The 10,911-nt window shown below is 43.7% G+C and overlaps 1 protein-coding gene across 1 annotated transcript in view; it reads right to left on the bottom strand.

Moving 5' to 3' along the window:
• The window catches only part of Hsd17b2 (hydroxysteroid 17-beta dehydrogenase 2), a 59,079-nt gene that overhangs the window by 1,676 nt on the left and 46,492 nt on the right, over window positions 1-10,911 (bottom strand). Inside the window, exon 4 of the mRNA XM_021220758.2 lies at window positions 3,930-4,067. Within this exon, the coding sequence (XP_021076417.1) occupies window positions 3,930-4,067 (138 nt within the window). The remainder of the gene's footprint in view (window positions 1-3,929; window positions 4,068-10,911) is intronic.

Below are 10,911 nucleotides of genomic sequence, written 5' to 3'. Positions count from 1 at the left end.
ATGTGTGTGTGTGGTGTATGTGTGTATCTCTCTGTGTGTAATGTGTATATATGTGTGTGTATGTGTGATGCATTAATATGTGAAATGCCTGTCCTTTTGGGGGGGGGGTTCAAGACAGGGTTTCTCTGTGTAGCCCTGGCTGTCCTGGAACTCACTTTGTAGACCAGGCTGGCCTTGAACTCAGAAATCCACCTACCTCTGCCTCCCTAGTGCTGGGATTAAAGGCGTGTGCCACCACGCCCGGCTGCCTATTCTTTTTATTGTATAGCTTTACATTGTAAAAATATTGCCAAAACTCCTAGATATAATATATTATAATGAAACTTTGTCTTGTCTTTCTGTTTGCAGCTCTTACCAATATGGCTGATTGGAGCATTATAGTACATATCTTTTGTTGGTAATTATATGTGTAAAACATAATGTCTACAATGTAGTAGCTAATATATCTATTCTGTGTGCATAAATATGTAAATACACACAGCATGCACATATAACTTATTAGGTATACAAATAGTACCTACTCCTGTACTGAGAATTTAGTATGCAGCTTAAAATATCTTCTGTGTGTAATTTTAAACATTAAATATGTTTTTAATATAAGTTCAATACATGTTTGAATTTTATTATGTAAATGACATGATTAGATAGAAATATATCTTAACATGCTTGCTCGTTATATGAAATTAAATAAATTTGCTTCAAAACATAACAGCTATGCCTGCTTATTTCATAAGTGAGTAATGAAGAGATGTGCGCATGTTTAAAATCAGTCATCCTTGATGAGACTAACAGTTTTGCATGTCCCTCTGCAATTCCTCCCTATTCATACTCTTATGCATACAGAAGCCTACATTTTCTTTTATCAAGAAGGAACAACAATAAAAAAAGGTTGTATTCTGCATTTTCCTGGTCAAGGGCTGTAGATCTGAGCTGTAGTTTGAAGCAAAGCAATAGCCTTCCCTTTGAACAGCTTTCAGGCAGCCATTTCCCTCTACAGCGCTGCCTGTCCGTTCTTGCTAGGTTTTGCTGCTGCAATGCTGAAGTCCACAAACTCACAGCATAGACGTAAGCTTTATTTTTGCAATGTCTCCAAAGAACACTCCAAAGTGCAGACAGCTGGTTAAAAAACTCAGGCAGATTTTTGTTTTTGTTTGTGGTTTTTTTTTTTTTTTTTTGGAATAGCTCCTACCAGGTTACCCCTCAATCACCATGGACCCTCACACTGTCTTGCTAGCTGGCAGTGCACCTTCACTTGCTAGTGTGTGAAGTGCCTGTATAAAGTGTTGATCCCCCGAAGCCCAGTGATTCTGGGAGAATGTTAGCGAGCATCCAGTGGCCTATTCTCTTCATGAAGGCACAGCACTATAGGTAGAGAAATAATTACCCAACAACTGATCTGTAGGTTGAACCTTGCACAACCCTCTTGCTTGTGTGTCATGTCTACTCTAACACATCTCTCCAACCCCTGATCAAAGGATAGAGAATTTTTGTCTTTCCTCACTTCATTGACTTTTAAAAATTACATTTATCAATCCATATGTATATTCCATATATATGAATCCATATATATTTCATATATATGAAACCATATATATTCCATATGTATATATGAAACCATATATATTCCATATGTATATGACTATATCTATGAATGTTATATGTTATATAGGGGTGAGGATGACCTATGTATCTATGTATGTATCTATGTGTATATCTATGTGTGTATGTATGTTTGTATGTATCTATCTTTCTATCTATCTATCTATCTATCTATCTATCTATCTATCTATCTATCTATCTGAATGTTGTATATGGGTAAGGATCATTTGTCTATATATCTATGTTTCTATGTATCTATATATGTATCTATGTATCTATCTATATATATATATCTATATATGTATCTATCTATCTGAATGTTGTATATGGGGTAGGGATTATTTTTATTTGTCTATCTATCTATTTGTTTTATGTATCTATGTATCTATGTGTCTATCTATCTATCTATCTATCTATCTATCTGAATGTTGTATATGGGGTGGGGATGGCTCTTGTGCCAAAATGTTTATGTGGACAACAGAAGACAACTTGAAGAACTAGTTCTCTTTTACTACTATGCGGGTCCTGGGGTTAGAACTTAAGTCATCAGGCTTGGTATCAAATGACCTTACCCACTAATTCATCTCTCCCACCTCTTCCTGGACTAACCATATTTGAGAAAACACTGTATAGAGCCCCCAACCCCACTCCCCCTCGGTGACAAAGCCACCAGCCTTTTGTCAACCATCGCCTATTACTTTAGGCACACATCACCCATCCATCCCCTGGCACTGTGGAGCCACATGTTGTCAATCCAACCTGCATCAAAATCCCCTTTGCTTTATATCAGCTCTGTGGCTGGGATTTACCTCACTACAAGAAAAATGAGATATTCCATTGCCTCCTTCATAGATGAGGATTGAGTGAAATAGTACAGGAAATTAGCATGTTTAATGCATGCTGGCATGCAATACCTTGGCTATTTTTTTATTGTAGGGCATTATAAAAAAAATATGATCAGCATCCTTGACTATTTTCAGAAGCTCCACACCCATTTCTTTGTAAGTTCCCTCCATGCTCCCACCTTCAATTAAATAAGAACTCAGGGCATAACCGTCTAGACTAACCTCTGTTCTCTGGCTCCCTGCCTTCAGAGAGCTCAACAGTTATCAACTACAAATGGAGATAGCCTGGTATGGAAGACAGAGCACAAATGGAGGCCCTGGAGATCTGTCCTCCGACTCCTCCTTACTACGTTGTGCCCGGAGCCTGCACTGGGACATATTACCCACCTTGCCTCACTATTCTTACCTAGAACGTGTCAATTAATCCTGTCCTGTATATAATTAATAAAGAACTAGACGAGATTTCCACCAGAACGATCACATTTTAAGAAGATGAAAGCGCTGAGTTCACCAATTTGCCCATTGTACCACACACACACACACACACACACACACACACAGAGTTACATGTGCACAGTGAACTTCAGCTACACCCAACATAGATGACTTGTAAAATTACAATGTTGGACAGAAGAATCTAGGCAACAATAGGAATGCACATATTAACCCTCCAAGCCAGTGAAGCTGAAATTCTGTCTGAGGGTGGATAACCGGACTTAAACCTTCCAAGAAAAGCCAACCCATAGCCATTAAAAGATGAGAGGAGCTAGGTACCTGTTGGAGAAGGGAAAGAGTTGTAAAGGGTCTTCTAGGTGCTAGTTTCTTTGTTGATCTAAGTACTTGGGTGCTTGTGTAAAGTTGTTGATCTAAGTTCTCAAGTGCTTGTGTTAAGTTGTTAAATGGTCAGTGTCATACCTTTTCCTATGTTTATGATATAGTTCTTCTGTTGAGGGGTGGAGTCCTAAAGTCTCCCCTTCTATAGTGATCAGTCCTTATACTTTTGTGTTTATCTGACTTGGCTGAGCCTTGCTCTTCCCATTCCCCCAGCCCCATTTAAACATCCAAGTTGGGGCTACAGAGTTAGATCGCTCTGCATTTAAGAGTTCTTGTTGCTCTTGCAGATGGCCAGAGTTCAGTCCCTAGCACTGACATAGGGTGTTTTACAACTGCCTATAATTTCAGCTCCAGAGGATCCAACATCCTCTTCTGGCCTCCCCATACACCTGAACACATGTGCATGCACACACAAACAGACACATGTTGACGCACATAAATAAAAATAAACTTAAAATAAACTATTTAAAACACCCAACATGGTCAGCTTCAAACCTAGCTCATACCGAATCAAATGAGACTTCACTCCCAATGCCTGGGTGTGTTCACCTCTGACAACCTGGAAGGTTCAGTGGCGTCATGACCGATCTAGACAAATGTTGGGTCCCTCTCAAAGCGACAGTTACAGAGCTCTTGAGCTCGGATACCTACTTGTTTGGAAGCCTCCGGGTTGGACGGTAACAACTTTGACTCCCCATTTGTCAAGCTCCTGTCTGATGATTGTTGAGAACATGTTTATAGCTGCCTTTGTGGCGGCATAAGCTGACATCATTTGAAATGGAACCGTGCCTATGGAAAGAATGGGAGAAAAAAATAATAAGGTTTGGCCAGGAGGTGGTGGCGCACGCCTTTAATCCCAGCACTTCGGAGGCAGAGGCAGGTGGATTTCTGAGTTCGAGGCCAACCTGGTCTATAGAGTGAGTTCCAGGACAGCCAGGGCTATACAGAGAAACCCTGTCTTGAAAAATAAAAATTAAAAATAAATAAAAATAAAATAAAATAAAAAAATAAATAAAATAAAATAAGGGTTTGATATTTTCATTAATTCACCCAATAAATATGTAAAGTATCTGACTGTATACCAGGAACATATGTCAACAGTGACCAGGTCAACGAAAGGCATCCACGACCCTGCTGAATCCAGGTGAAGACATATTTTTGGTTGGTTACAACATCATGGGAACTTCCAGGGTACTATGGCATGGATGTATTTATATCTAAATGAAGTGTGATTGGTGTGGCAACGACAGCATCTGCCCAATAGCTCATAGCCTTCAGCTTTAGCAATGTTCATTCTGAAGTTCTACCTAATGTATCATTTTGGGGGGTTGGATGGGGGCCACCCATCAGCCCACCATGGCAATATCCACCAAGTTAGACTCAATACTAGTTGCAACAAGGAGCAACGAATACTCTGCTGGACTATGGGGTATTTCTGAAAAGAACACGAGAAATATCTTAGTCTGTGATGGAACAAATATTCATTGCCTGGCCTATATCACATTTAGCTTAGTATATTGAGCCTTAAGGTGGGTCAGGTTGCAGAGCAAGGAGGGAACTTTACAAGGGAGTCTCGACAGAAATAGGAAAGTGTGAGTAATCTCTTTGGGATAAAGGGCCCTAAAGATGTGATTAAGATGCTATGATCACTAAGTCAAAGTTGTCAGACTAAACTGTGCTTTGAGAAGCTGGAGAGATGGCTTGGTTGGTAAATCGCTTACCATGCAGGCATGGAAACCTGAATTCAGATCCCCAGCATACATGTAAAATCCGTGTGTGATGGTGCACGTCTATAATCCCAGCACCGGAGAAGCAGAGACAGGCAGATTCCTAAAATTCATTGGCTAGCCAGCCACAGATACACACACTCACATCAGCATGCACACTCACCTCCCACACATGTACACACAAATAAATAATAACAACGAACAAATAATAAATAAACAAAATGGAATGGGCCCTAAGTCCACACGGGGGTGTTTTTTTTTTTTTTATAAGAAAGCAAAAGATGGGACACTAGAGGCGCAGAAGGGAAGGCTCTGTGAGGGCAGAGGCACAGGTTTGGGGACTGCTGGGAGAAGCCCAGCAGGAAATGGCAGCAGTAAAGTTGAACTCTCCTCCGGAGACTTCAGGAGAGGCAGCGCTACTAAGTCTTTCATTTTGACTTGTGGCCCTCCAGCACCATGAAAGAATACACGTCTGCTTTTAAGTCACTTGGTTTGTTATAGGAAGCTGATCCAGGTATGTTCCAGGTGGGAAAATGGCACCGTGGGGGAATGCAAACATCCAAGTCTCATAGCACTAAGGAAGCCTGGCAACGTACCCAGGAAAGCAGGAGCCAGAACACGACATTTAGCATTGTGGAGGATCCTCGTGGCCAAAGGAGGTCCATCAGCCTAAAACTGATGTACTTATACAGTAGGCTACAACTCAGCCACTAAAAGGCATGAACTTAGTATGTGTAGCCACAGGGAGGTCTCAGAGTCTCTGAGTAATTATAGCAAGGGAGGGAGCCGAGCAAAATTGAGTGCGCGCTCTTCGTTATGACTGTATTCATGTAAATTCTAAAAGATGCAAACTAATCTATAGTGGGAGAAACATCTCCCTGGTCACGTGCAAGATGGAAGAGCTACAGACTTGGTTGTGTTCCCTAAAATTTAGATATTGAACCTCAGGCCCGGAGAGATGGCGCAGCTGTTAAGAACACACAGTGCTGTCCACGAGAATCTGAGTTCAGTTCCCAGCACCTAGCTTAGGCCGTCGTTCACGACTGCCTGTAACTACTGCTCCAGAGAATCTGATGCCCCTCTTCTCGCCCCTGTGGGCGTGATACCCACATGTCCATGTACATACACATCGACACAGGCACGTTCATAATTAAAATTAACTCAGGATCTGAGGGGGATGAGCCAAGAATAAAAAAAAAATATTCACAGCATGTTCCCGGTCTGAAGTCACATGCCCCTCTCTCACCAGACCTGTTAGGCTCTTTCATTTGTAAATTTTAATTTAGATTTTCCTATAGTAAAAACACTGTTGTAGTTTTGTTTCTGTGGATGTAATCAAACACACGGAGCAAAAACAACTTAGGGGAAGAAAGGGGTTATCTGGTTTATACTTCCAGGTGACAGTCCATTATTGCATGAAGTCAGTGAGGAAATTCAAGCAGGAACCTGAAACAGGAGCAGATGTTGCTTCCTGGCTCATCCTTTGCTACTTTTTCTTGTACAACCCAAGATCATCTGCCTAGGGAATGCTGCTGCCCAGAGTGGGGTAGGCCCTCCCACATCAACTAATAATCAACACATCCCCCCCATCTCTCACACAGACAGACAGACAGACAGACAGACAGACAGACAGACAGACAGACAGACAGACAGACACATGCTCACAGATCAATCTGATCTAGGCAATGACTCTCCCAGATAACACACCAGGCTGTGTCAAGTTGACAGGCAAATGCTAAATGCTCTAAGAGCAACTTTTAAAAGATAGAGTGTTGGTAATATGATTAACGTTGCACTCCAGATTTATAGCACTTGCCCATCATACATTTCTGGGGCACTAAAAGACCTGTTATTGGCTGGCTAAACAGAACATCCCTTGTTATGATCTAAATGTGTTTCCCCAAATGTTACATTGAAGTGGAAAACCCCAGTGTGGCTGTGTTTAGAGATGGGAAAAGAAAGTAATTCAGAATAGATGAGATCACAAGGAGGGGAGCCTAACCCCCTAATATCAGGTGCACCCCCCCCCACTGGTGACATATAGAGATAGTAACCAACTTCAAGCTGAGACAAGGACCCTCACATTTCTCTTATTTAAGCCACTTGACCTATGGTATTATAGCTTTGGTTGACTAACACATCCTGTCAACAGTATGACTTTTTAAACCAGCCACAGACAGGACCATAGACTCTTGCCACCTCTCCTAGGTCATGATAGCAAACTTATTTATGTACACACTATGAGCATGGTCCCCGTAACAGTCCTCTCAGTCTCTATTCTGTCTCTCCCTCTCCTTCTCCCTCCCCTTCTCCCTCTCTTTTCCCCTCTCCCCATCTCTCTCATTGTACCTCTCTCTTTCTCTCAGTGTGTATGGTGTGTATAGGGTATATAGGTGTGTTTGTGCACATGTGCCTGAAGGTACATTTGCACATATGTGCACGTGTGTCTGCAGGCTTCCTCTGACACTCCTCCCATTGTTTTTAGACACAGGGTCTCTCATTGAACCTAAGATTACCAATTGGCCAACAGGCTAGCCAGTAAGTTCCAGTAACACCCCAGCATGGGGGCCACTGCCACTGTCACCTTGTTTTTTTAATGTGGATCCAAACTCAGGTATGCTTGCAACTGAGCCAGTTCCTCAGTTCCACTTCCCCCCTGCCTCTGTGACCCACTCAGGACCTTGTCTCCTGTCCCCTGCTCCTCAGGTGAATAAACTGAGGATGTGAATTTGGCCCTCCTTACAAATAGGCTGGAAGTTGCTCTTGCCTGATGCCCTTGGTAAGTTAGTAATGTGTCCTAAAGGTCCTACTGGCCAGTCTTGATTTGTTTTGGTGTCTTTAATTATGCGTGTGTGTCTGTGTGTTGGCATGGGCATGTGCACATGAGTGCATGAGCCCATAAAGGCCAGACAGTCACCCTGAACTGGGAGGGGGGGGAACAGGCAGTTGTGAGTTGCCCCTGCCCAGTGTGGGTACTGGGAACCTAACTTGGGTCCTCTGCAAGAGCAAAAGGAGTTCTTAACTCCTGAGCTCTCTCCTCAGCCCCAGAATCACCCACTCCCTTTTTAGCTTGAAGCTAAGGTGTGTGTATGTGGGTCGACAGGAGAAAAGCTCCTGGTATGACTCCTAGCCAGGGCTTCCTAATCCCAGGGGAGCACGCCAAGGTCTCTCTCGAGGTCTCTCTCACGTAGCTTCTCATTCTTCCAAGATGGGCTGAAACTGACTCTGGGAACAAAGTCCATTCCTGTGGCCCATTTTCCCCACACTGAACTCCAACCCCTTCCCCTGAGCTCTGGAGAGTCGGGCTGGCTGGTCCCTCTGCGGAACCTCAGCAGAAACTTCAAACAGCATGTGACGGCCTCCTCTGCATTCAGAGATCTCTGAGACTCTGATGAGCTGCTAGGTACCACACCCAAATCAGGGTCCAGCGCCTTGCTCTGAGAAGAGTGAGCAAGAGCTGCAAGTTCTCGGGTCTGACTCTGGACGCAGTAAGGCAGAAATATGGGGGTGGGACCCAGAGAATCTGTTATTGTGATAAAACACACAACAGAAACATCATATTACAATGTGCAAAGTTGGCAATAATGAATACTTTAAAGTGTGTGAATCTGCAGCATTTAGTCCAGTCAGCTCTTGCCTCTGCTGTCACGTAGACCACTCAGTGTCTCCTCTCCATCCATCACTTCCGTCTGTTAGAACAGTCTCATCACCCCAGAAGAAAAGGTTGCACCCATTAGGCTGCCATTCCTCTGTCAACCCCCTGTTCTACTTCCCGGCTCCATGGATCCCCCCATTGCACAGAAATATAATTGCACATGCTGCTTAGCCTTCCCTGTCTGGCTTCTGTCTAGAAATCATGGCGCTGAGGTCTCGAGGTTACCTACAGCGTATAATGTTTTCAAGGCCCATCCACGCTGTATTGATAGGCATCAATAGTTCACTACCAAGTTAACATTCTGTGTCTATTGGGTATGTACCACATCTGTGATCTGTGGATGGGTTGTTTTTCCCTTCTGCTAGCGTGAGCAATGCTGCCATTCACAGCGATGTTCCCGTGTCTATTTGAGCCCATGTTTGCTATTCTTTTCAGTATACACCTAGGAATAGAACTACTGGGCCTCCTGTTGTTCTGTGTTTAACTTACTGAGGGACCAGTTAATGGTTTCCACAGCAACTGCCCCAGTTTCAGTTCCCACCAGGAGGGGCTGAGGATTCCCCCAGTCCCTCCACATCATCACCAACATCTGGGTTGTTTAATTTCTTTCTTTCTTTCTTTCTTTCTTTCTCTCTCTCTCTCTCTCTCTCTCTCTCTCTCTCTCTCTCTCTCTTCCTTCCTTCCTTCCTTCCTTCCTTCCTTCCTTCCTTCCTTCCTTCCTTCTTTTTAGCTTTGACCAGGGCACAGAGATGGGGCACTGCATATTCTATACTTAGAGAGCACATCTGCCCTTCGCTCTGTGAGAAGGAATCTACACACATATGTTGATACTGCCTTACTTGCTTTTTGTGGTGTTTCAACCAAGACGCCTTCCCAATTCTTGGCTCAGGAGGAATGTGAGACTCAGAGGCCTGGATGTTTGTGAATCCTCCCCATTCTACGGAGAGAAAACAATATGGGGGAGGAAAAAGGGAATGTCCCCTGAACAAGGTAGCCACCATATGGACGGGTGGCAGAGCACACAGGTTTGTCACCAAGAGGAGATGGGAATCGCTATTAGTAGGGATTCAAGGATAGGGATGTTTCCAAACTCCCTACAATGCTAGCATAGACTCCTGTTCCAACTGTCAAGGGATCAGAGGTAGGGAGTAACTTGCCTACACATCCAAGTGTCTTTGAGACTGCCCAGGCTCTCCATCATCTCCACGTGACAGCTGAGACTAAAAGCTGAGATAAGTGAGCAGCCTGCCCCTTATCACCAGCTGATAATAAAAGAGCAAAGTCCAGAGCCTGCTTCGCTCGAGACCTCTGAAGTCCATTCCAGAAGAGGCTGTTCTCAATCATTCTCGGTCACAGACTGCGTATCTATATACAAATATTTACTCTGGTTTCCTACAGAGAAAACTAGCCAGGAAATGCTTTTAGATCCCCCCCACCCCGGACAATTACAGTTCTTTCCCAATTCTTTAAATACTTGGTTAAATATTGATCCAACTGCCTTGCTGGGATTAGAGTCAGCGAGCTAAACTTGTGTGGGAGAGGTGATAAATAGACTACTCCAGGGGAGTGTGCCCACCATTTCGGTAGAAAGTATAGATGTATTTTTTCCTGTAAAGAAGCAGCGCCAGGCCTAAGCAGCATTTGATCTGCTACCCACGTCAAGCGGGATGTATGAGCATCCGTTGCTGCTATAACAAACCAGCACCAACCTCGACAATGTCTGTGGGAGAGGTCTTACTTTGCTCCTCAGACCAGCAGCCCCCTCAGAGCAGCTCTGGTCTCCTTGGTGCTCTCGGTTGTACAGCCACAGACGATTTGAATAGACTTCCCACCTTTCCAGCTCAGCTCCTGCTGGCTGGTAGAGAGATCCACAGCAGTAGCAGAGATTGCGGACTCCAGTCTGATAGCTCCAGATAGCTAGGATCCCTTTTGGAGAGAAGAGGCTAGTGACTGGCTCCCTATTCCTCCCTCCACGATCACTGCTTCAAAGCAAGAAACCAGTTGCCATGGACCTTTCCGAGATAACTTTTGGTATCACTTTTGCCAAGAACTCCACCAAGTTGATGTCATAAGGAGTGTTGACTCCCATGAATATGTAGAACTATGAGTTTTCTTTTCTTTTCTTTTCTTTTCTTTTTTTCTTTTCTTTTCTTAAAAAAAAAAAAAAGAATAGGGCTGGTGAGATGGCTCAGTGGGTAAGAGCATCCGACTGCTCTTCCGAAGGTCTGGAGTTCAAATCCCAGCAACCACA

The sequence above is a fragment of the Mus pahari genome, chromosome 20 (genome assembly GCF_900095145.1).
Source record: "Mus pahari chromosome 20, PAHARI_EIJ_v1.1, whole genome shotgun sequence".
NCBI classification, from domain to species: Eukaryota; Metazoa; Chordata; class Mammalia; order Rodentia; family Muridae; genus Mus; species Mus pahari.
The sequence above is the reverse complement of the archived record's forward strand: the minus strand, read 5'-3'. Positions and strand labels throughout refer to the sequence as shown.